Source organism: Doryrhamphus excisus, chromosome 3, assembly GCF_030265055.1.
Source record: "Doryrhamphus excisus isolate RoL2022-K1 chromosome 3, RoL_Dexc_1.0, whole genome shotgun sequence".
Taxonomy (NCBI): domain Eukaryota; kingdom Metazoa; phylum Chordata; class Actinopteri; order Syngnathiformes; family Syngnathidae; genus Doryrhamphus; species Doryrhamphus excisus.
In genome coordinates, this window is record NC_080468.1 from 30,113,940 (window position 1) to 30,139,964 (window position 26,025).

The 26,025-nt window shown below is 47.9% G+C and overlaps 2 protein-coding genes across 18 annotated transcripts in view; both read right to left on the minus strand.

Annotated features, from left to right (window-relative positions):
- itih5 (inter-alpha-trypsin inhibitor heavy chain 5) overlaps positions 1–8,552 on the minus strand; it is a 20,839-nt gene extending 12,287 nt beyond the window's left edge. For 2 of the 5 annotated variants that reach the window (XM_058065764.1, XM_058065763.1), the window contains exons 1-7: positions 8,424–8,552; positions 8,298–8,342; positions 7,655–7,821; positions 6,896–6,994; positions 1,200–1,444; positions 406–578; positions 230–346 (exon numbers count right to left, since the gene is read on the minus strand). In XM_058065764.1, coding sequence (XP_057921747.1) covers positions 230–346; positions 406–578; positions 1,200–1,444; positions 6,896–6,994; positions 7,655–7,821; positions 8,298–8,342; positions 8,424–8,537 — 960 coding nt within the window. In that variant the 5' untranslated portion in view covers positions 8,538–8,552. The remainder of the gene's footprint in view (positions 1–229; positions 347–405; positions 579–1,199; positions 1,445–6,895; positions 6,995–7,654; positions 7,822–8,297; positions 8,343–8,423) is intronic. The other 3 variants (XM_058065768.1, XM_058065766.1, XM_058065767.1) reach the window with 3 other exon arrangements.
- Positions 8,553–9,814: 1,262 nt separating this feature from the next.
- shank3b (SH3 and multiple ankyrin repeat domains 3b) lies at positions 9,815–25,062 on the minus strand. Of its 13 annotated transcripts, XM_058065742.1 has the most exons (31): positions 24,446–25,062; positions 24,264–24,358; positions 24,037–24,101; positions 22,411–22,607; positions 19,373–19,544; positions 19,214–19,253; positions 19,050–19,145; positions 18,896–18,967; positions 18,704–18,812; positions 18,477–18,628; positions 18,269–18,398; positions 18,163–18,200; positions 17,961–18,077; positions 17,176–17,253; positions 17,014–17,080; positions 16,695–16,917; positions 16,414–16,592; positions 16,220–16,333; positions 16,075–16,150; positions 15,918–16,000; positions 15,736–15,860; positions 15,538–15,670; positions 15,381–15,461; positions 15,283–15,300; positions 14,859–14,989; positions 14,687–14,780; positions 14,010–14,582; positions 13,658–13,942; positions 12,308–13,571; positions 12,205–12,231; positions 9,815–11,951 (listed from the first exon to the last, which is right to left on the minus strand). In XM_058065742.1, exons 5-31 carry the CDS (start codon positions 19,507–19,509, stop codon positions 11,351–11,353), a joined length of 5,043 nt encoding a protein of 1,680 aa, XP_057921725.1. In that variant the 5' UTR covers positions 19,510–19,544; positions 22,411–22,607; positions 24,037–24,101; positions 24,264–24,358; positions 24,446–25,062; the 3' UTR covers positions 9,815–11,350. The 13 variants fall into 13 exon arrangements, with proteins under 13 accessions (XP_057921725.1, XP_057921723.1, XP_057921719.1 ...); XM_058065740.1 differs by having other exon boundaries at positions 19,050–19,253; XM_058065736.1 differs by having other exon boundaries at positions 16,695–16,914; positions 19,214–19,544.
- Between the last annotated feature and the right edge of the window lie 963 nt (positions 25,063–26,025).

Consider the following 26,025-nt stretch of genomic DNA (forward strand, 5'->3'; position numbering starts at 1 on the left):
GGAGGGAGGGGATAGGGGACATTGGAACTCTCATCTTCCAGTGTTTTCGAGCTCAATCGGATTCCCTGGATGCATTTCAGACTACACTCCTGCATACTGACATTTAGCCTTTTGAGTGCATAAGTGTGTTCGCAGTGGGTGGGACGAACTTGAGTGGTTGTAATTCACCATGAAGTCGGAGGGAAGAAAAAGACGTTTGCAAAGACAGTCATCGATTTGGGACAGCCACCTGTCTCATCTTGGTGCCCAGCATGGAGGCGCTGGTGTCGATCACAAACACCACGTTCTTTGGCACCACAGGGAGGTCTTTCGGGGCGAAGTAGTGCACAAAGTATCCGTTTAGAACCTGGCAAAGACACAGCAAGACTCAGTTCGTTTTAGGAGAAGAATAAATCCAAGCCTCACCTGTAAGTCCCCGACCCCCATGTCTCTCTGGACGTCAAAGCGGACAATAAAATCTCCCAGGATGCCGTTGGTGGTGATCTTGGCCTGCTGGACGATGTTTGGACTGAAGGTGACCTTGCAGACATTCTTCTCTCTTTGGATGGCGGTGGTGACAGGAGGCTCAGGCTTGGCTGCTTCCAAGGAGGGAAAGGGACAGGAAGCGCTTGTTTGCGACCGTAGCGTTTGCGGTCGAGCCAAGATAAAACCAGAATGGCTAACCTGGCGTGCGTTTCTACTCAGAAAAAAATGCTCATATGCTAATGTCAGCATATTAGCAATGCTAACCTTGGCATGCTAAACCTAGCATGATACCACTGTTTGCCAAGGTTAAAACTAATGAAAATGGCTAAAAACAATACTATGCTAATGTTAGCATGCTATCACTTAACATGATAACACTAAGCGAACTCATGAAAATGGTTAAAAGCGATACTATGCTAATGTTAGCATGCTATCACTTAACATGATAACACTCAGCGAACTCATGAAAATGGCTAAAATCGATACTATGCTAATGTTAGTATGCTGTCACTTAACATGATAACACTAAGCTAACTAATGAAAATGGCTAAAAACGATACTATGCTAATGTTAGCATGCTATCACTTAACATGATAACACTCAGCGAACTAATGAAAATGGCTAAAAACAGGTGGCTCAGGCTTGGCTGCTTCCAAGGAGGGAGAGGGACAGGAAGTGCTTGTTTGCGACCAAAGTGTTTGCAGTCGAGCCAAGATGAAACCAGAATGGCTGACCTGGCATCCTGGGTGAGTTGGGCCCGCGCAGGGGAAGCACCTCCAAGTGGGTGACGGGCGAGTGGTCCACAATTGTGACATCCACGCTGAGGCGGCTCACCAGCTGGAGCGGCTGCAGGCTGGTGACGTGCTCGTAGCGGCCTAGGCGGCGCTGCAGCAGCTCCTCGTAGGCGAGCAGGAAGACAGCGCAGTTACGACCCGGGATGTTGGCCACCATGCGAAACAACTCCACATCTTGCTCTTGACTGGCAAACCAAAAAAGAAAACGCAGTTACTCATTTATAGCGGTTAATTGGTTCCATACCTGACCGCTATAAATGAATATCCACGATATAGAATTTTGTTAACTGGAGGTATGAGGGCGGCACGGCGGTCGTGTGGTTAGCGCGCAGAACTCACAGGTAGGAGACCAGGATACAATTCCACAATCGTCCATCTCTGTGTGGAGTTTGCATGTTCTCCCCGTGCATGCGTGGGTTTTCTCCGGGTACTCCGGTTTCCTCCCACATTCCAAAAACATGCTAGGTTAATTGGCCACTCCAAATTGTCCATAGGTATGAATGTGAGTGTGAATGGTTGTTTGTCTATATGTGCCCTGTGATTGGCTGGCGACCAGTCCAGGGCGTACCCCGCCTCTCGCCCAAAGACAGCTGGGATAGGCTCCAGCACCCCCGCGACCCTCGTGAGGAAATGCGGTAGAAAATGAATGAATGAATGAATGAATGAATGGAGGTATGAGCCGAATGAACGGCTGAAATAGTAATCTCTACTTATGAAAATGACTACATGCTAACAATGCTAACATTCATCCATTTTCTACCGCTTATCCTCACGAGTGTCGCGGGAGTGCTGGAGTCCATCCCAGCTGTCTTCGGGCAACAGGTGGGGTACACCCTGGACTGGTGGCCAGCCAATCACAGGGCACATATAGACAAACAACCATTCACACTCACATTCATACCTATGGACAATTTGGAGTGGCCAATTAACCTAGCATGTTTTTGGAATGTGGGAGGAAACCGGAGTACTCAGAGAAAACCCACGCATGCATGTCTCTGTGTGACTATGTCAGTATCAGCATGTTAGCACTAACATGGTAACAGCTGACATGATAAGGGTGCTCATATATTAGCAATGCTGACATTAGCATGTTAAACCTAACATGATACCACTGTTTGCCAAAGTTAAAACTAATGAAAATGGCTAAAACAATACTATGCTAATGTTAGCATGCTAATGTTAGCATGCTGCCACTTAACATGATAGCACTAAGTGAACTCATGAAAATGGCTAAAAACAATACTATGCTAATGTTAGCATGCTGTCACTTAACATGATAACACTAAGCGAACTCATGAAAATGGCTAAAAACGATACTATGCTAATGTTAGCAGACTGTCACTTAACATGATAACACTACGCAAACTCATGAAAATGGCTAAAAACGATACTATGCTAATGTTAGCATGCTAAAACTTAACATGATAACACCAAGCGAACTCATGAAATTGGCTAAAAACGATACTATGCTAATGTTAGTGTAACCCAGCTAGAAAATAAATAATATATAAATATTAAATTTACCGTGCGTACCATGTTTTGGGGTGCAACGTCATTAGGTCACGTGACGGTGTCTCACCAAGTCACGTGACTGCGCGCCACCAATCAGTGACGTGTATATATAGTCCGGAAGGGACTACACACCGGTAGCGGTGAGGGACGCATGGAATCGCTGCAGGGGCCGTCCACCGACGCAACGCTGAACTTTAAAAGAGCAGTGTTCGATCACACCTATGGAATTGGTGAGTGTTGACATTTCATTACTAAACGGCATTAGCACCGTTTACTAGCACCTTTTGTCTGTCACTGTTCTCCCGATTGATTAGATTATAAGATTAATACTAGTTGATTATAATGAATAATACCATAAGTGCAATTATTTATTATAAATGATAATATATTGTACAATTGAAGTTATGATACGACTTGTATTATATATGTAATTTGAATGGTTGTGTGCAAATAATTGATGTCTGCTGGTCCTATTTTACATAGGCCAGGTTTTGATGGCAAGCTAGGAACCCTGCATTGAGGCAACACGCCTGGAAGTTGGAAGCCCAGATGAACTGATGAGCTGTTACCCACCTGCTCTGCTCTGACCGGGCTGGTAGGAGGCTTTGCAGCCGTCCTTTAACTTTTTGTCTCTTTGGCCTTCATAAAAATCTTCACTCCTTTCCTCCACTCCTGACCCTCTGGACACTCGATTACTGGGCCATTGGACTGTTGTATGTTTTTGGGACTCTCAGTATATGAGATGAATGTGTTTTGTAAATTGAGCTCATTGAAATGTAAATTTGTAAATTAGTGTTGTGAATTGTATTGTTCTGGTTTTTCACTTTGTAATATATGGTACCGCCACTGCTGCAAATTATGTGCTCGCCTCTTTTCCATCTCACTCCCAGAGCCGAAATCTGGATTTTTCTGAGTCTAGCCTAGAAATTACAATTACAATTAAAGTGTCTAAAGCTAATATTAAATGTACTAGCGCATTCTACACGCTACATTAGCATGCTGTCACTTAACATGATAACACTAAGCGAACTCATGAAGGCTAAAAACGATACTATGCTAATGTTAGCATGCTGTCACTTAACATGATAACACTAAGCGAAGTCATGAAAATGGCTAAAAATTTATACTATGCTAATGTTAGCATGCTGTCACTTAACATGATAACACTAAGCGAAGTCATGATAATGGCTCAAAACAATACTATGCTGTTAGCATGCTGTCACTTAACATGATAACACCAAGCGAAGACATGAAAATGGCTAAAAACGATACTATGCTAATGTTAGCATGCTGTCACTTAACATGAAAACACTAAGCGAAGTCATGAAAATGGCTAAAAACGCTACTATGCTAATGTTAGCATGCTGTCACTTAACATGATAACACTAAGCGAAGTCATGAAAATGGCTAAAAACTATACTATGCTACTGTTAGCATGCTGTCACTTAACATGATTACACTAAGTGAACTCATGAAAATGGTTAAAAATCATACTATGCGAATGTTAGCATGCTGTCACTTAACATGTTAACACTAAGAGAGCTCATGAAAATGGCTAAAAATGATACTATGCTAATGTTAGCATGCTGTCACTTAACATGATAACACTACGCAAACTCATGAAAATGGCTAAAAACGATACTATGCTAATGTTAGCATGCTGTCACTTAACATGATAACACTAAGCGAACTCATGAAGGCTAAAAACGATACTATGCTAATGTTAGCATGCTCAAACTTAACATGATAACACTAAGCGAACTCATGAAAATGGCTAAAAACGATACTATGCTAATGTTAGCAGACTGTCACTTAACATGATAATACTACGCAAACTCATGAAAATGGCTAAAAACGATACTATGCTAATGTTAGCATGCTAAAACTTAACATGATAACACCAAGCGAACTCATGAAATTGGCTAAAAACGATACTATGCTAATGTTAGCATGCTGTCACTTAACATGATAACACTAAGCGAACTCATGAAGGCTAAAAATGATACTATGCTAATGTTAGCATGCTGTCACTTAACATGATAACACTAAGCGAAGTCATGAAAATGGCTAAAAATTTATACTATGCTAATGTTAGCATGCTGTCACTTAACATGATAACACTAAGCGAAGTCATGATAATGGCTCAAAACAATACTATGCTGTTAGCATGCTGTCACTTAACATGATAACACCAAGCGAAGACATGAAAATGGCTAAAAACGATACTATGCTAATGTTAGCATGCTGTCACTTAACATGAAAACACTAAGCAAAGTCATGAAAATGGCTAAAAATGCTACTATGCTAATGTTAGCATGCTGTCACTTAACATGATAACACTAAGCAAACTCATGAAAGTGGCCAAAAACTATGCTATGCTAATGTAAGCATGCTGTCACTTAACATGATAACACTAATCGAAGTCATGAAAATGGCTAAAAACTATACTATAATACTGTTAGCATGCTGTCACTTAACATGATAACACTAAGTGAACTCATGAAAATGGTTAAAAATCATACTATGCTAATGTTAGCATGCTGTCACTTAACATGTTAACACTAAGAGAACTCATGAAAATGGCTAAAAATGATACTATGCTAATGTTAGCATGCTGTCACTTAACATGATAACACTACGCAAACTCATGAAAATGGCTAAAAACGATACTATGCTAATGTTAGCATGCTGTCACTTAACATGATAACACTAAGCGAACTCATGAAGGCTAAAAACGATACTATGCTAATGTTAACATGCTGTCACTTAACATGATAACACTAAGCGAACTCATGAAAATGGCTAAAAACGATATTATGCTAATGTTAGCATGCTCAAACTTAACATGATAACACTAAGCGAAGTCATCAAAATGGCTCAAAACAATACTATGCTGTTAGCATGCTGTCACTTAACATGATAACACCAAGCGAAGACATGAAATTGGCTAAAAATGATACTATGCTAATGTTAGCATTCTGTCACTTAACATGATAACACTAAGCGAACTCATGGAAATGGCTAAAAATGATACTATGCTAATGCTACCATGCTAAAACTTAACATGATAACACTAAGCGAAGTCATCAAAATGGCTCAAAACAATACTATGCTGTTAGCATGCTGTCACGTAACATGATAACACCAAGCAAAGTCATGAAAATGATTACAAACTATACTATGCTACTGTTAGCATGCTGTCATTTAACATGATAACACTAAGCGAACTCATGAAAATGGCTAGAAATCATACTATGCTAATGTAAGCATGCTGTCACTTAACATAACACTAAGCGAACTCATGAAATGGCTAAAAACGATACTATGCTAATGTTAGCATGCTGTCACTTAACATGATAACACTACGTAAACTCATGAAAATGGCTAAAAACGATACTATGCTAATGTTAGCATTCTGTCACTTAACATGATAACACTAAGCGAACTCATGAAAATGGCTAAAAACGATACTATGCTAATGTTAGCATGCTGTCACTTAACATGATAACACTATGCAAACTCATAAAAATGGCTAAAAACGATACTATGCTAATGTTAGCATGCTATCACTTAACATGATAACACTAATCAAACTCATAAATATGGCCAAAAATGCTACTATGCTAATGTAATAAAATGAATAATTTTGTACTTAGAGCATGATAAGATAGAGGAATGATCTGTTGAGTATTTCAGTGGAGCAGGACGGTGATAATAATCTGCCACTTAAAGTGTTGTGTTTTTGTTTTCCTTAGAAACACAGAAAGAGCATGAGGACATGATGAAGAAGAATCTAGCAGGGAGGAGGAGGAGGAGGAGGAGGAGGAGAGACAGGGCGATGACTTGAACAGAAGAGGAGGTGATGTCATGGAACGTCTGTCTATTCTTCCTTCTCGACACACAACTTTCATCCGCCTCCTCCTCATCTGAAAAGTCATACATTGTACAACAATAGGCTCTTTTACTGCCTACTTGCACACACACACACACACACACACACACACACACACATGTACACACACACATGTACACACACTCTAATCGCCATTAAAGTTGTTGTGTCAGTTTGTTAGCAAACTTTAAGAAGTGATTGGAGTTTGTGATTACACAGACACACACGTTACCTGGCGTCACCTGACTTCTGAGCTTTGTCGCCGGCCTGCTTGCCCTTTCTCCTCTCCCTCGGCACGACCCGACTCTGGTATACATGCCCTCCCACGATCCTAATTCAAGGGGTCAAAGGTTGACAATTAGCGTCCCTGCCGTGCCCACAAAAGAGCCAAACTCATGCACATGTTTACAGCGTGTTGTTGCTGTGTGAAGCTATCTTTACTGCTAACAGTCTGCATTGGAAGCCATGGATGTCTACCTTCATGTGCTGACTAACTATGAACTATATAAGGAAGTCCGCCCCTCTGTGACATCACAAAGGCTCAGTTTTACCACGCCTTTTGAAACCGAGTGTTTTGAGCCATCCCAAACTTCTTTCAGGGCTCACTTCCAAATGCACAAACCTCATTATCTGAAACTTTGGCATGGTTTAACACCGGAATACAACATTCCAACTACATTTATAGGTCAGAAAAGTGAGGTTCCCTTTCACAATGTGGCACATCACTGTTCAGTAGTTTTCTTTTGATTGGGCTCATAATTATGACACCTGTCCAAGATATCAGTAATCCAAGGAGCCCCAAGACTCAATGCCATTCATGAATTTTATTGTACAGCTGTCAGACGCCATAATATAAACTGCTCCAAAAACCTTGTACAATAACTGTGCAATAAACGAGTACAATAACCATGCAATAAACCTGTGGCTTGATCAACATGCACATAGCGGAAAATGGTGTACATAATGTCAAGCCGCCAGTGTTCTGTCTTACATGGTGAAGTTGGTCACGAAGGCGCCGGCGGGGACGTGGAAGCGGAAGAGACCCTCGGCGGTGGCAGCGTGCCGGTTGAGCATGATGCAGCGTACCGCCGTGAAGGAGTAGCGAGAAAGGATGGTGGTGTTGATGGACAGCTCCTGGATGTGAGGCCTCGTCTCCTGCTGGCACGAAGGGGCGGGAGGTTGGAGAACAAGTTGTTATGACCAAAGAAGTTACGTGAACACGTTAACATGATTGATTGATAATATCATAATATGGACATGCAGGTCCTGAAGCAGCAAAACAGCCCCAGACCATCACACTACCACCACCATGTTTTACTCTTGCTATCATGTTCTTTTAATGACTTTTATGCCAGATGTAATGAGACACACACCTTCCAAAAGGTTCAACTTTTGTCTGGTCAGACCACAGAGTATTTTCCCAAAGGTCTTGGGGATCATCAAGATGTTTTGCTGGCCAAAATGGAGACCAGAATAAATGTTCTTTTTGTTCAGTCATGGTTTTGAAAATGCACAAAAAACGTTCCTAATTGAGCTAAAGTGGGTCAGCATTTTAACTCAATTAAGAGCTTTGCCGTGGGTAGATGTAGATGAATCAGAACATTCATGATTCATATCAGTGAAGTGGGTTCTACCTTGGTGAGGATGTTCTTCACCTGCCGTGGAACTCGGTGTGGAGCCTGCATACACACAAAAGTCAAACTGCGTTAAATTATAAAACACACACACACATGCAATGATAAGTCTTTTAGAAGTCTTACAATATCCAAAACGAAGTCATCAAGGTCGTCATTGTCTCCGATTTGGACCTGGTCCACCAGTGCAGACAGACTGGTGGTGGACATCAGCAGTAAAGCCCCCAGCAGCATCTTCATCTTCTTCCACTTTGTTTGGCTCACATGTTAGTTTGCAGCCCGCAAGGACAGCAAGCGCCCTCCCGCTGGAGGCGGGGTTATTAGAGTCTTCAATCAAGGAGCAGTTGCAGTTACTAGCGCCCCCTCGTGGACGTGAGGCAACACTACAGATACTACACGAACTAAAAGTGATCTTCTGCCATCAAAATACCAAAGCAAACTTTAGATAGTGTGAACCGTTGAGCAAAATTATTCACTAAAAATAACTCACCTTGTTATCTTGTGTTCTCAAAAGTGTGTGTACTGGCGCCACTAAGTGGACACAAAGAGTAACAACAACTACGGCTCCTTTAAACGGAGCTTAGACTTTTTACAAAGGCCTTTTCTTAGCCTTTTTTTTTAACAAATATATATATATACCTTTTGTTGTGTTGTAGGTTTTATGCTTTCTTTGTAGCACTTTGAGATTTCTGTAATGTAAAGTGCAATATAAATAAAATGTATTATTATTATTATTATTAACTGCATCGTGGCTGCGTGCCGGAAAAGGAGGGATTGGTTGCAATTCACCATTAAAACGGAGAGGAGCAGAAAAGGGATCAATATTATGATAATTTCCGACAGATTCAATGTCAAATTATTGTCACACACTTACACAAATTAATATTTAAGGTTAGTTTTACCTTTATTGAAGACGCGACTGTTCCCAGAGACACGGTGTGGCAGTGAGATCAACAACCACCACCTTCCTGTTTTCAGTCACGTCAAGAATCACGTCTTTAATGAAGGTGAAAGTCATTTTAAATGTGCATTTTTGGGTGGACATGGGTAGATCCATATATAAATACGTATATATATGTATATACATAAACATATGTGTGTGTGTGTGTGTGTGTGTGTGTGTTTAAATACGTATTTATATATCTATATATATCTATATGTATCTACCCATGTCCACCCAAAAATATACACACACCTACCACAATCCAAATGCTAGGTGTTGGCTTGCGAACATTAGCATGTTGGCGTTGTAAGCATGCTAACATGAGCATACTAGCATTTTTTAATGGGTAAACACATATATAAACACTTACCACTATCATGCTAGGTGTTAGCATGTTAGCATGCTAACTTTACAATAATATTTTTTAAAGTAGACATTATGCTAGGTGCTAGCATGCTAACATTAGCATTTTGACATTGCTAGCAAGCAAGTATGAGCATACTAGCATTTTTTTGCAATTTTCATGAACATTAACTTCAGCAGAAACTTTTTCGGTTTTAGCATGCAAACATACTTATATTAGCATTTATAGCTTATTCAGAGGAAGGCACTTATACAAGCACTTGACGTGATTATGCTAAGTGAAGAAAAAATGCTAGATGCTCGTCCACTTTAAGCGTCATTGTTATTCGTCAGGAAGGGCATAAAGTGCTCAAGCCAAAGCCGTAATCAGGAAAAAAGCCAAAAGAAACAAACAAAAATCTTCACTTATTAACCAACTAGCGAGGCGAGGGCATGCATCATCCATCATGAGGCAGGCAGACAAGGTGAGAGGTGAAGGTGTGTAGTAAATGAGCCTTTATTAGAAAGGTTACACACGTCTTCACTCAGTCCAACAACAACCTTCTAGAAAGAAATAATAGTTAATCAATGGAGGAGTCTATTGCTTATTAATCGTCTCGATGAATCAAAGATATTCAGATCAAATAATCAGCTACATATTCTAATGATCTAACGTGACCTCCCAGCCACACGTAGCTTCATACCGTCTTCATCGTATCTTCGTCAGCTTTTGCCTCTGTCCCGTGTCTCCCCGGGCCCGTCTCTGGTGGGGGGGCGAGGGGACAAAAAGGACGGCTGCTGGTGTCGTGGCCCCATCTCAACGCATTGTCTTGAAAAATGACATTTTTGCACAACACCTACTTTTCTTTGATGTCACGCTCACGGAAGCCTTGCGGCTGTCGGCCACACACAAGGACGAAGCGCTTGTGCTTCCTTGCGTGTTTTATTGTGTTAGCTTAGCATAGCCTAAGTCCCATCCCAGTGGCTGAAGCTAGCTAACAAGCGTGTTGTCCTTCTATCGCTGGAGGTGACGCAGTAAAAATAATAAGAAAATTATACTTTTGGGATGAACGCACCCTTCCTAGCAGGAGAGAAGCTCTCTTCTTGGAAAGGAAAATATATCTGAGCAAGCAGGGCAGAATCTCCACGTATGGCGGGTTCAAAGCGAACCCTTATGGCAGAGAGGAAACTCTGTAGATTTGTGTACAGATGGCTTCGCGGGAACATGTAGCACCATCAATCAGTCAACAATCAGCAGCACAACAAGAAGTCCACCATCAAACGTCATCACAAGCACATCATTGTTGCTAAATGGTCAGCGCTAAGTAAGATAGAAAGTCTAAAAGAACACTATTCGATAACTGAAGGAAAACAATCAGCTCTTTGATCAAAGTGGAATTAGCTCACTCGCATAGGCTAGGCTAGGCTAGGCTAGGCTAGGTCAAGGTGTGTTCCGGGTGATTATCAGGATGCCACCTAGTGTGTGCAACAGTGCGTTGTGTAAAGCTCCCCGCCACCTTAAGGGCTGCGCTGGGCAGTGGGTTGACAGCTCAGGGCTTTTGGCTCAACGGCTAGCGCTGCTGGACTGAACTCTCATTTGGTGGAGATGATGTGTGGTCGCGGACGACCGCTGAGGAGCATCAGTCAGGTGTTACTTACGTGGTTCTTCACTTGGAAGGTTTGTGCTTGTTAAAGAGCTCAGCAGTAATTCAGCGTTTGATGAAAGAGCGGACGATACGAGAGGATACGCAGCTCGCTAACACTCAGGTCAAGTGGAGCCCTCCAGCAGCTGTCTGAGGGCCCGCTCGATGTTGATGCGATGACCCAATCGGGTGACGCCCAGCTCCACGTAGTCGTCCTTTGTGAGGGCGGGAAGATGCGAGCCTTCAATCTCGTGTTCCTGGAAGCGTTGGCGGTGCTCGGCCAGGCCCACGCTCTCCAGCCAGTCGCCCACGTCGTATTTGTTCCACAGGCTGAGAGGCCGCTGCCTCCACGGCCGCAGGGCCAGCAAGGGTCCGCTCAGGACCGGCGAGGGGCATGGCGAGGCGTGGGGGGATGGGGAGGGCGAGCGGGACCGGGTCCGAGCGCTGGCGCTGCGCATGACGAAGCGGACTTCCTTGGGTTCCGAGGGCAGACTAAGACTGGATGACTTGAGGATGGTCAGACCTCGACCTGAGCTCAGGTCCGGCCTGTCAGAGCACGGCAAGGGGGACGAGCCCAGCCCTGTCGTCCTCTCCGAGGGAGAAGGGGAGGGAGAAGGGGAGGGGCTCCTGCGGGTGACAGGGTAACGGCTTCCTGGTCGGACCGTGTAGGTGGCGCCGAATCCTCGTTGGGAGATGGTGTGCAGCTCGCCCAGACTGGAGAACAACCTGGAACACAACGCCCCATGTTAGCACTTTATCATGTTAGCATGAACATGAGAGGGCATAGTGTTTGTAAGAGCAACAAAGTTAGTCAAGGAGTGTATTGCTACAAGAGACAATTAAAGATGATGTGTAGGATGTTAGCACGTTAGCTTCATGTTAGCACAGCTGACATATCATGAAGCTAGCCTACATATATGTTAGCAAGTTAGCTTTAGCCGCGAATAAGAAGGAATGTTTACCAGAGATAAAAACCTACGATTTTCTATCGCCACTGTCCACACACCTGCAACGATGATAACACAAATGACACCTAGTTTATTACACAAACAAAAACACACAGACACACACAGGTGACATACCTGGCCCCGCCTACTGGAGACCTTCGTCCCGGGTCCAAAGAGCTAGGCTCCTCCCCCAAGGAGTGGCTGTCCTTGTTGAGCAGTTGGAGCCGGTTGGCGAGGTCCAGGCCCGACCCAGCACGGCCACTCAGCTCCAACGCCGACACGGACACAGATCGCCCACTCAGGTCCACCCCTGACCCTTGACCCCCCAGAGCCGCTGGCCGGCCGCCGCCCTCCTCAGAACCAAATCCTCGGCGGTCGCTGGCACGGTCCTCGCCACCCCCCCACAGCTTGGAGCGCCTTTGGAAGAGGTAGCGAGGCTGGCGTCCGCCGGTGGGGGAGGCGGAGAGGGGGGAAGTGGGGGAGGAGGATGAGGGGGCTGAGGGGAGGAGCTCGCTGTCAGATGACTGCTTGAGGAGAGGGTCCCTGAGCGCTGAACGGCCTCGTCCAATAGGGGAGCGGAGGCGGGGTTTGAGGGCGGACGGGGATGTGGCGGCCTGAGAGGCGGGCGGTGAGGATGGGGAGGAGGTAGCAGGAGGTGAGGCTAAGGTGATGGAGGGCGGGAGGGAGCTGGGAGAGGAGCTGTCGTGGAGACGCTCTTCATCACCCTCCTCCTCCTCCTCGGCTCTCCTCCCCAAGGAGTCGGAGGCGCTGCCCCCGCCCTCCCCACCTCGCCGTGGCAACAAGGTAAGTGGGGCGGGGGAGCTGGAAAAAGCAGGGGGCGGAGTCACCAGGCCAATTCTGCGCAGCTCCTCCCTCGTCTCCTCGTCACTGGATGACAACAAGGCGGGGGGGAGCGTAACAGTATATGCCCCGCCCTCTTCCTCTGAACTGCCAATTGTCAGGCTCCTGCGCCTGTCAATCAGAGGAGAGTGGCTCTCATTGGCCAAGCCTGTCAGCGGGACAGGCCTCCAGCGCTCAGAGGAGGGACCGGCGGGAGATGTCACGCCCCCCTCGGCTTCGGGCCGTTCCACCTGATCATCGGGGAACAGGGGCGGAGTTATGCGCTTGTGCCTGAGCTCTGGGCTGGTCTGAGGAGTGGTGCGCTTGCTTCGCTGCTCGGGGCTGGTCTGAGGGGTGGTGCGTTTGGATCGCGGCTCGGGGCTGCTCTGCGGAGTGGGGACAGGCGTGCGCTTGTGTCTGCCCTCAGGGCTGGCAGCCGGGGTGGGTATGGGAGTGGTCGAGGCAGAAGCATGCTTGCTTCGTGGCTCAGGGCTGGGCGTGCGGGCTGTGAGCGCTCGTTCTCGTGCGGCCAGAGCCAGGGCGAGTGGAGATGAAGGATCTGTGTAGTGAGAGGGCATTGTTGATTATCAAAAACAGGTCAGTTATTGCTGCCGCCTGGAGGGCGTGGAGGGAGTGGAACATTACCCAAAGGTTTCCCGGTCAGCGGGTGGAGGAAGGTGTGAGGGGACGGCGATGGCGACAGGACAGGCGCGGGCGGAGGCAACTCCCCGAGGTCGTCCATTGAGTGACTCTGGGTCAGGAGAGGCGGAACCTGGTTTTCAGAGCCAGAGCCCTCCACTGACAGGAAGAGGGATGAGCGGCGGCCCTGGACCCGAGCACGCTCGGACAGGACCTGCTGCTGGTATAGCTCTGCCCTGCTGGGGCTGCTGGGTCCGCCCACCTCCAACTTTCCATCGTGGTCTTTGAGTCCTGGAGACAAAATGGAGGCATATAGGTGGGGAAACACCATGTTGATGACGACTCTCACCATCCGTACCTTGCTCCTCTACAGGAAGTTGTTTCAGCAGCGGTGACTTTCTCCTCTGAGGTTTAGAGGGCGCAGCCTGCTGGCCCACATTAGCGTAAGGGTTTTCTATGGGACGTCCGCGGCGGCGTGACAATGGTGACTGGCCGAGGGCGGCAGTTGAGCCGTGGAGCGACAGCGTGGGGGTGTGCGTACCGGCAGTGTGCAGCGTGTGCATGGCGGCGGCGACGTGCATCTCCGTCTGCAGCTGAGGGGGCGTGTCCTGCAGGATGATCATGGACCTGGCCTTCCTCTGGCGCTCTGCGTGGGCGTGGCTCCTGGATGGCGAGTCTGAGAGCTCCTGCAGCCGCGGTTCCGCTCCTGGCTTGAAGCTGGAGCGGGTCAGGCCCTCCCCTCGGGCAGGGGGAGGCGGGGGAAGGAAGGAGGGAGGAGGCCCGGAGTCCAGCAGGAAGAGGGGGGAGGCGGAGGGAGGAGGGGGGGGAGCTGTCTGAGGAGGAGGCGGGATGAAGCTGTCCGTCAGTGAGGAGCTCCTCGGGAAACGACTCTCGTTGATCAGAGCGGAGAGCCTGTCGTCCTCAGGCGTGCCTGTGCAGTAACCATGGCGACACAAATGCACATCTTACTCTGGACCGGTTCGGCCAAGCTAGGCTAACAAGCTTAGCAGAGTAAATATTGTCACTTTCACTCACCAAAACTTTTGGTTCTGGACATTCCTCTTGGCAAAGCCATGGTGCTCTTCTCTGGAGCAGTAGGGGGAACCAGACCCTGACGCTCAAACAAGGACTACAAACACACACACAAACTATGTGTCATTGCCTTGTAATGCGTCTACTGTCCACCAGAGGGCGACGGCCGCCTTACATTAATCTCAGCCTGTGTGATTCGCCGGCTGGTGGGCCGCTGTTTGACGGTGGCCGCCCTGAAGTCATCGGAGGGGCGGGACCGCATGATCACTTCCTGTGTGTTTCCAGCCAACATTTCGTCCAGTTTGTCTGCAAATTAGAGACACGCCAATGTGTGAGATAGTGGATGTGTTTAAACCTCACTCCCTGACACCTTAGAGCTGCTTGGGACAACAAGTTGACAGCCCAGGCCTTATTTATTATTTACTATTATTAGCTTATTGTCGACTTAACTCTCACTCGGTAGGAAGGCATGGACCCGGGTTCCGGATTGTGCGGGGCGACTACTTTTACACACATACACGACACATACACGACGCATGCACACAACACAACGCTTTAAGAACACAACACACTGTGACCGCCGTGGTCCCATGACTCACCAAAGCGCCTCCTCCTGGCTGCACGGTGGGCGGACAGAAGGTCAACACTACCTCACACTGACTTGTGTTTTCAATGCGTGTGTGCGTGTTTTACCTACCTATCTCCTCCAGGTCAGCGGTCATCGACTTGGATCGGAGAGTCAGTGAGGTACTGGGTGCGCGCTTGGGAGGGGGAGGGGCTATGAGACAATAACCAATCAGCTGTCAGAGCTCATTAAAAGTCACAAAAGTCACAAACAAAACTAAGAGCTCCACCTTTCTTCCTGATCAGGTTGGTGTCTGACTTGCGGGAAACGGACACCACCTTCATCAGCAGCCGGCTGCCGCCCTGCCGGATCAGCGACACCACCTGGCGATGGCCCACCTTCACCACATCAGCGCCGTTCACCTGAACAGACGAGCGCATGGTGAGGGGAGGAAATGAAGGCATCGTCGCAGCAGGAAGCTCGTCACCTCTATGAGGAAGTCTCCCGTACGCAGCCCCGCCCTCCAGGCCACCCCGCCCTGGTCCACCGACTCCAGGTACTGCAGAGCGGGAAACGCTGGAGTGGGCGCAAACTCCTCGATGGGCGTCTCAGCTGACGAGAGGTGAAATATTACAATGGAGCGTGAAATGTGCTTTCATTGTTGTCTACCTTTTGCTCCTCTGAGGACAAAGCCGAAGCCTTCGCTCTCTCTCTTCTGCAGCACGGCCATCTTCTCCTCGATCACGTAGTCGCTGTCATGCCACAACACACTGCCTTAGCTACAGAAGCTCTGTGAGCGTCCCCAGGTGTAGTGTGCGTGCTTCACCTGTAGGACGTGTAGTTGTCGTAGGAGCCCACTGTGTAATGCCGGAAGAGTCTCTTGGTGCGGTCCTCCCTCGTCTCTGAAAGAAACGTGCACACTGTCAGGCACCAACACGTCACGTCTTCACACGACTTTGCATCGTCTTTACCCAGTCGGGGGTCATACTGTCTCATCTGGACCTCTTCCACACAGTCGGCGGGAAACCAGCCGGTTCTTCCTTTGACGCTTCCTTCCCAGAATCCTCCTTCCCCGATAGACAGGACTGTAGAACCACGACACGTAGATATGTTAGCACCGGCTTCTCGCACGCTCTTGCGTTATTCAACATGGCGGCCCGGTCACCTTTCACCCTCTCGCCGCGGTGCAGCTGGATCTCTCCGGGCCCCTGGGGCACGTGGGAACGCGTGGCAATGAAGGTGCGTCCCGGCACGGCACTGTACAGTCTCTTCTTCCTCAGCTGGGGGGTTAGCGGGGGCGAGGATGGGGGGCTGGTCTCCACGTGACCACCAGTGCCACTCGGACTGCACACACACACACACACACACACACACACAAGCAAGACACGCCGTTGGCCTGCTAGCTAAAAGTAGGTGTGCTCACCTAAGTACCACAGGTGTGCTCACCTGAGCCTGCGAGTGTGTCGTCGTAGTGAGTGTGTGTGTGTGTCATGATGCGTTTCCAAGCTTTGCAAGGAGGGGCCGGGAGAGGAGGCGGGGCTTTCCAGCGCGTTGTCACTGGCTGAGCGAATCAAAGAGCGCGGTGAGGAGAGACCGTTTCCTGCTGGCAACCTGATGGTTCCCAAGCGGCGGCGTTTGGTGTAGGACGGTGTCTCTCGGAAGGGAACTGCTTAGACACACACACACACACAGGCAGTATCAGCACATGCTGTCAGCCATGTTGGAGGCGGTGTGAGCACGACGTCACGTGATGCATCTGACTCACCAACATCAGAGGTTTTGTGGATCTTGATAATTTCAGCCAAATCAAAATTGCCAGCGATGATGGCCACCTGCACACACACACACACACACACACACACACACAACAATTACAAAGACAGTTTTAGTCAACTAACCAAGTCAAGTCTTCTCTCAGCGCTCAGACCTGAAAGGCAGTCTGGTTGTTGTAGTTCTTGATGTCCTTGTTGGCTCCTCTGAAGAGCAGCACTCTGGCACAGCTGTCCTGTTAGAGCAGCAGTGGAGAAATGAGTCTAAAAACAAACCAACAACCAATACAGTCGTTAAACTTTGTTTACCGCGGTTAAATCGCATTGTTCCAGACCTGACCGCATGATATAGGATTCCATGTTAATAAATTGTATCTTTTTGTAAATCTGTTTCTAAAAAAGTTTTTTAGAGCCCTGTAGATATGAAATAACACCCCTATAGCCACCTTTACACTCCTACTATTCACCGTTTACACCACACTGCAACTCTTATGCTGCAGGGACTCAAGATGGTCACTAGCTAGCACATTAACGAGCAGAGCGTTTATTACTTGGCTTACTAAGCCTAAGGAGCGAAAAACATGCCATTTCAACATTTCATGGGAGGAGAGCTTTTTTAACTCCATTATGTCTGACATGCAGTGTTAAGGTAACCTAGTGCTTGTCAAATAGTAGGGCGGGCATGGTGAGAGCCAGGGAGGACGTTCCATATCAGTGCAGACCTACCAACATGTCTTAGAATTTGTCTTACTCAGCATGTAATTGACGCTTTCCGTTTTGTTGCATGTCGCCAGTTTCTGTTTCGAGTTCAATCTGTACAGTACAGATAAATAAATATTTAATTTCAGAAAAAAACGCAATATAGCAAGGGAGCAATAACCGAACCGCGATGTTGCGAGGGACGACGGCAATAAAGTTATTGTCGGGGCTGTGTGTTAGAGACCTGGTTGTAAAGAGCGCAGAGGTGCAGAGCAGTGTTTCCTGATGCATTCTGGGAGCTCATGTCAGCACCATAGAACAGCAGGTGCTCCAAGTGCTGTACGTTTCCATAGCGACACGCCTAAACACACACAAACACTGTGATTACACTTCTAAAAACGTACAGATAATTGTAGCTGTCATCAGTGTGTGTGTTTGTGCATCACCTGGTGGATTTCCTGCCATCCGTTCTCGTCTGTCATGCCTGTAACCATGACAACCATCAGTCTTTGAGCAGTCAAGCTTGACGTCATTATGGAGACAAGAAGGTACCAATGGTGGCGTGGTCCTGCAGAAGCAGCTCACAGCAGTAGGGGGCGCCACCCACCATGGCGCAGTGATAGAGTGGCGTGAGTCCTCTGCTGTCCTTGTAGTCCGGCGAAGCTCCCAGGTCCAGCAGGGTCTGGAAAGCAGCAGATGCGAACCATCAGCGAGGTCCCCTGAAACATCGCCCGCGAGGTTCAGGTTCTGACGTCCTCACCGTGAGAGCGGCGCTGTTCCGGCACAGGACGGCCCGATGCAGGGCGGTGATCCCATCTCTGGTGCGGAAGTCCAGGTGAGCGCCACCACTGCGGAGAACTTTGATGAGCTCGCAGCTCTCCTCCAACTGGACCGCCAGTGTCAGAGGACACTCTGAGAGGCAATGCAGGGTCTTTCAGAATAAAAGCCCTGGAAGGATGGCGGCTGAATAACCACACGTCGACTTACCACCACTGTCAGAGTCGTGGAAATTTGGATCCAGTCCTTTTTCCAGCCATTTGGAAACCTTCTCCAAGTTCTTCTGATGGACATGTTCCATGAAGCGCTTCAGGTTGGCCTGAGAGGTTTGCCGAAAAAAACACAACAAGATACTCAACACTCTCTCATTCCTGATGTCTTATTGTGAAATGCGTTGCCTACTTTTGTGTGCAGCTTGGCCAGCTGCTTGTCGTCCACGTAACTCTGCGTGTAAACTCTGCGTTTGTAACGAAACTGTCAGGATGACAGAAGAGTGGAAGGTGTCAAAGTTTGAAGAGTTGTTTGCGACCAGGAAGTGGCTTCGGGGTTAGCGCACCTCCAGGTATGGGATGGGCGTGATAGGAGGGAGGGGGTACTCTTTCAACAGTCGCTCCTCATCCAGAAACTTGCCAGCTCGGCCGTTGAACGCCGGCTGGAAGAGACCATAGTTCAAAACATCCGACAGAGACTGAGTCAAGGTGACCAGAACCCTCTGCTTACTGGTCCAAACGGGTAAATCTGGGTCCAGCCGCAAACACTTCTGAGGGAGCCAGAGATGGACAGAGGACATGTTTGACTGACTCTACCTTCACTTTGTCTTCCTGTCCTCCACCGGTGCCGCAGAGTCAAGTGGCCTAACGAGAGTAGCGTGTGTGTTACCGTCTGCTGAAGGTCCGGGATGCCGATGCGGACGACGATGCTGTTTCCAGAGGGCGTGTCCTCCGCGTCGTCGTCCCTGGCCACGGTAGAGCCTGTCGGGTTGCCGTTAGTAATCGCCTGTTGGCGTGGGCGATCATGTTTGGTGTCAGCAGCTGGACTCAGAGGCATGTGGCTGCAAGACAGGACATCACCAAGATCAGGGGAACTCGCATCCAAACCTTAGCACCTAGCTGTGACAAGAGTGCGTAAAGGAGGAAGTGAGAGAGCATGGAGGAGTGTAACGTGCAGAGGGTTACGCAGCCATTGTAATAGGGGACCTATTATGCTCTTTCTATTGACTTGTGGACTCCTACAGAGCAGCTACACACAATAACCAGCAGAGAAAGCTTTCCAGATCTTCCAGAATCTGCACCTATTCTAGCTGCATTTCCTTGGATTTCCAAAATGGGCTGTTTTAATTTATTACACCCACGGCCCGACTCGGGCATTGCATGGTCCCACTCCCAAGCTTTCCCAAAGACTTGCACACTACTGCTTTCTAATTTTGTCAGAATAGGAGTTGATAAAAAATAAATGAATAAACCCTTTGGAGAAGTACTTGAATGCTAACCTAAGTGGTGAAGAGCTACTGTAGCTCATGAGATACGAGCTGGAGACAACCGTTTATGAATTAATGGTGATGGACGCACAGCGGCCAACGGTTTCACAGTCCCATGTGAAATGCCGTTGATTGATGAAAATGTTTTTCTCTTGCTGGGAATCACCAACTCCAACCACGTCCACCTTCGAGGAACGCTTCGTATAAGGAAGCCCGGAAACTCAATAAGACCGAGCGTTCAGAGCCATTCCAAACTTCTTTCAGGGCTCACTTCTAAATGCGCAGACCTCATTATCAGAAACGTTGGCATGGTTTAACACCGGAATAGGTCAATAGGTCCCCTTTAACACATGCACACGCCTTGTCTTATATTTGTAAATAAATTGGTATTCTGTTTTTTACTTTATTTTTTCAATTTTGTTTTTTAAACAAAACATCAACATTAATACAAACAAACTCAAAACAAAAAGGGAGCACTGGACATACACGGGTTATAAGTTAGGATTTCACATTCCTTGTCATGGTGCAATTTGAGTCATTTCCTTGGTTTCTGTCCGTGAACAGTGTCCACTTCACCCATTTTTCTCCACATATGTCTTCTGCAGTCCTCAATCTATGTGTTAATAGTTCCGTATTGTGTAATGTATTCATCACACATAGCCAGTCCTCCAGTACCGGGGGTCTTGGATTAGGCCATTTTTTGGTAGTGGCTTTTTTTACCTGCTGCCAACATGATTTTATATAAATACCTATCTTCCCTTAACACAATGTCTTGCATGAAAAAGTCACACTGTAACCTGAAATCCTCTCACACGCACGTTTTACATGCCATCTTCCAAAAATTGGTGATATTTGGGCAGAACCAAAACACATGTGAATGCTTAGCATGGACTGCACCACACTGACGTCAGCATGGCTGGGTAACTTTAAGACATTTTTGTTTAATTTTTGGTGTAATAAATAATCTGATTATATTCTTTCAGCAATACTCACTCCAGACCCGAGATGATGTTGTGGAGCTTTGGGTCATAATCATACACAACCATTCAGGTACTCTGTTTTTTGTCTTGCGGTGCAGTTGTTTAGATAAAAAAGCAAAGTTATGCTTGAAATGTATTGTTTTTCATTTTTCTTCCAGAAACTTACCTATGTTCTACTGCTGATTACCAAAAACGTAAAAAAGGTAGAAGCCCCTGAAAAAACGGTCAACATGGTCTAAAATGGCCGCTACTGCAGGGCCTGATTTGTGGAAAATGGCTGGGAAACACAAAAGTCACATTTGCTGAATATCTCCATTTCGATTTATCCGGGTTGATGTGAGACTTGGAGAAGATTTAACACTCATCTGACCTCCACCTTCTCCGATGCTAATATTGGCCCAGGAATGTTACATCACTTCCTGTTTTTCCACTCTCTCTCTCTCACACACACACGCACACGCACACAGTTTTGGCAAGAACAATGTGGAAATGAATCAGAAGATGCAAACCACAGTCAAGCAAGCCCTGTTGCTATCCATCCTGAATGCAAGACCGCTGAAGTACTTCCTGCTACTGAAGGAAGTGGAGGCACTCTACTTCCTGTTGAAGGAGGACATTTGCTGACCAGATTTAATGGCTGCTCCCATCCCAGTGAGCCAGCGAGGCCATCCACCAGTGGCGTGTTGCCATGGCAACTTGAAAAACAGGGAATCCTGTGCTAACCTCACTGTGTCAATCTGTGTGTGTGTGTGTGTGTGTGTGCTCTACATGCTCGCTGTTGCTATGACAACACAGCTGAACAATTTTCACAGTTTCCGTGTGAAACTACATCCTAACTGCTGACTCTGGCTCTTTCCATCCTGCTCTGCGCGTCCACTAACACATCTGGGACGGCGACGGGATGGCCTGCAAAGCTTGCAGCTGCACCAAAAGGTCACATGACAACAACATTCTGACCCTGACATCTCCTCGACGGGTTCTAAGGCGGACGTTCTTAAGGTGAAGGTAACATAAACAGGCTCGTCCCCAAAGAATGAAAAAGAGGTGGGGCTCCACAGCGGTTCGGGTGGGTAGCGCGCAGACCTCACAGCGAGGAGACCCAAGTTCAATCCCACCCCCACCCTTGCATGTTCTCCCCGTGCATGCGTGGGTTTTCTCCGGGTACTCCGGTTTCCTCCCCCATTCCAAAAACATGCTAGGTTAATTGGCCACTCCAAATTGTCCATAGGTATGAATGTGAGTGTGAATGGTTGTTTGTCTATATGTGCCCTGTGATTGGCTGGCTCGCCCAAAGAATAGTTGTTTGGCTATATGTGCCCTGTGATTGACTGGCCACCAGTCCAGGGTGTACCCCGCCTCAGCTGGGACAGCTGGGATAGGCTCCAGTAACCCCTGTGACCCTCATGAGGATAAGCGGGAGAAAATGAATGAATGAATGAAATACATAAGAGGCTTCTTACCTACTGGCAGCAGTCCCATCAAACTGTGCTGGTCTGATCCCGAGCCGGACTGCTTTAAGGCTTCAGTATCCTGATCTGGTCCTCGACCAGTCTGAGGGGCAACTCGATGTCTTGGATGGACGAGGCCGTGGGGACGCCTCAGGTGGATAGCGGCAGAGAGACCTTCAGATGGTATTGTGGGAGCTGCCCAGCCCATCCTGTGGCCAGGAGAAAGAACGACAGGAAGATGGGGGGGGGGGGGGGTGGAGGTCAGGATGTAAGGGGGTTGGCGGAGAAAACAAAAGCATTAGGCAACTGGAGACGACATCTTATCAGATCGGTCAACTTATTGTCTCGCACGTCTGGCAAGCAGCTCGTACTCGCTCTCCGCTCCTGTTAGCCTTCCGCTACACCTTGCCACGCCGGCAGGGCTTGCTAGCATTCGAGGGGCAGCTTGTTGCAGTGGCGACGCAGACAGCAAGAGGACGCAACTGAACCAAAAGGGATCAGAACTACTTCCTGTGACTCACAATTCCTGTTTCCTGTGTGTGTGGGCAATGGAGCGGATGTGAGGAAGGAAAAGGTGACAAGCTGGACTACTCTGATAACGCACACACGCACACACACACGCACACACACACACACGCACACACACACACACACACGCACACACACACGCACACACATCACTGGTTTTCTTCTAGTGATGTTCAAGTGGTCAAAAGTTGACATGAAAAAGGCGTCAAGTACGAACACAGCGCATGTGTCCTGGAAATGTAACTCCCTTTGCCCATTCCCATGGCAACCAATGGCAGGAGCTGATAAAACCCACTGTTCTTTCTCTCTCACACACACACGCCATCTTGTCAAGTTTCTCACATCGGCTGAAACATTGAGGCTGCACTTCTTCTTCTCGCACGAAATAGCGAAGACACGAGACATAAAACCCCAGAAAACGTTTGTCTCCGGTCTTCATCAACGTCTCATCATCGAGGGACGTTACCATGGCAACCAGGTCTCGTGCCAAGAAGAGAAGAGAGAAGAGAAGAACACTTCCTGTTCTTTTCTATGCTGAGCAGATCATCTCTTAGATAGACACGGCCTACACATTCACTGCTGCACTTACGTAACACACGCTCACACTCAGGGGATGCTGGAGGAAAGAAAAGTAGCAAAAGTAGAGAAAGAAGAGGTGGGAAGGAGAGGAAATAGGAAGAGTGAAGGAGGTGAAGGAAGGTGGCAGGGAAAGGAGGAGGTGCAGAGAAAAGTTCAATCGAGGAAGCTGGCGGATGCTTGCCTAGAAGATTCCCAACCGGCAGGAGGCAGCATGTTCTGTGGCAAAGGGAAAATGAAGCATTTAGAACTCAAAGGTTGGGTTTCGTAGGACATGTGGCGTGGCATTGTGCCTTTACATATGTGCTCCATAAAGACATTGATCTAAGTGATCAATGGATAAGTGCAAGCCATGCCCGCTTATTTGTGATGGGTGGAGCTTGTCGCTTGTTGACGCAAAGGAAAGGAGCTGAGGAAAAAAAGGCAAGAGGGCTAAAAAGGACGGAAAGTGTGTGAAGGTAGAAAAAGTTGCACACACACACACACACACACACACACACGCATGCATGGAGATGTTTGTGCGCAGAGACTCACCCAGCAGATGAGCAACTTGTTCTCCATCATGAAGGACTGATCCAGCAGGGAGGAAGAGGAGGATGCTGATGAGGAGAGAGGAAGAAGCAGGACGAGTGGAAGGCTGCTGGGTTCAGCCCACGCACACACTGCTGTGTGTGTGTGTGTGTGTGTGTGTGTGTGTGTGTGTGTGCACGTGAGCATGCGCACACTATCTCCCACTCCAGTGCGTGGGTTAGAACACACACCTCTCTCTCGCTCACTCTCTGGCATCTACAGTGAGCAAGTCGGGGTGATCGGCGTGGGTGTGGAGGAGCGGCCCCGTCGCCAAGGCAACGATGCACTAGAAGAGGAAGCAAGGGACGGAGCTGTCACATCACCTTTCCTGTCCAATCCCCGTCAGGCTGCTGCATGATGGGTAATCAAATACTTTTTAGTTCGTCTTCTTCGTTGGTGCGTTTCTGAGGAGGACCTCTGGCCTGGAGCAGCGACTACCTGGTTGCCTCGCAATCCTCCGAGGCGTCTACTCTTTGCACTTCCTCCTGGCACTCTGTGGCCCCGCCCACACGCTCGGGTCGGTGGCCTTGAGGAGAGAAGACTCAGGGACGAGTCATGTGAGCAATTTGAAAGTCAGTACCAGAAGTTGCAGAGTAACAGTCCCCTCTGCTGGACGCTTTTGGGTGTCATGTCGACATGACATCTTTTTTCCAAACGTTTTTATGAGATCTAGCGGTTACCATGACAACCAGCCTCCTGCAGGTTCACCTCAGAGCTTCTTCTTACAGCGACGGTCACCTAATAAAGCTTTGGAAAAATTAACTATCATTTATTTAGTTAATTAGTATTTGAATTAATCACTGATCAGTGATGACTGAGGGCGTAGAATCCCTGTGTACGATCAATACCGCCCTCTGCTGGCTGCTTCGGGTACAGCGCCTAATTAATTCACTCAGCATACTTACAGTAATATTCGAACACAAACGATTGTACACAATTGATTTATTTTGTTAAAAACATATTTGACAAGTTTGGTGTTATCAGTGGTCTGTGCTGGTGTGTTTGATTTACGTCTCAGTGCATCCCTCCAGCAGCAGGTCCACGTAGGCACCCGTCATCAGACTCTCCTTGGCCACGCCCAACCGCTCCATCAGACCCTCCACCACCTGCCAACACACAAGACACTGCTCTGACGCTGAACACCACAAGGTGATGAAAACAAACGCACTTGCTGTCCGTCCTCGAACGTCTGATCCGGACGCATCACCACCTAAAGACAGACAGGTAAGACCAACTGCAAAACAAACACCGGAGGTAATTTTCTAGTAGGAGCAAGACCTCCAGCTCCATGTAGTGTCCAAGTCCTTCCACCATGTCCAGGTGGACTCGTGTTTGGCCGATTAGGAAGAGGCGCCGCTCCTTCCGCACCTCACCTTTGAGCCCAAGCGCGTCCGAAAGCACAGCCTGACGGCACACAGTAATAATGTCAACACACACACACACACACATAGACACACACAGGGTGTGTGCGTGCGTGCGTACCTTGAGGCTGGAGGGGTCCGAGGTGGGACTGATGGAGTAGCGAGACAGTCTGGGTCCATCAGTGTCAGGCCGCTCGTAGAAGATCAGCTGACCTGAGCCGTTCTAAAAACAAACAAACGCTGATGTCTAGCGACTGGATGTTGTTCATCGTGTTGGACGCACCATGAAGTCCCTCAGTTTGAGCCTTCCTCTGGAGCAGCTGAAGAAGGTGTCATGTTGCCTAATGATGCTGCCATCTGATTGGCTGAGCTCAGACGCCATCTTGGCAAACTGCAGTGGGTCGCTGACCTTGGCCTTGATCTCCACGTTGGACGGCATGCTGCTAGGAACATTAGGATACAAATGATGTTGTTACTGTCTCATCAGTCAAGTGGTACACATTTTAAGTGTTTACTTTGGGGCCTTGGTTTACTGCAAATAACTACACACGTCCCCTAAAAGCACCAATCCCTTCAAACACACCATTCTAAA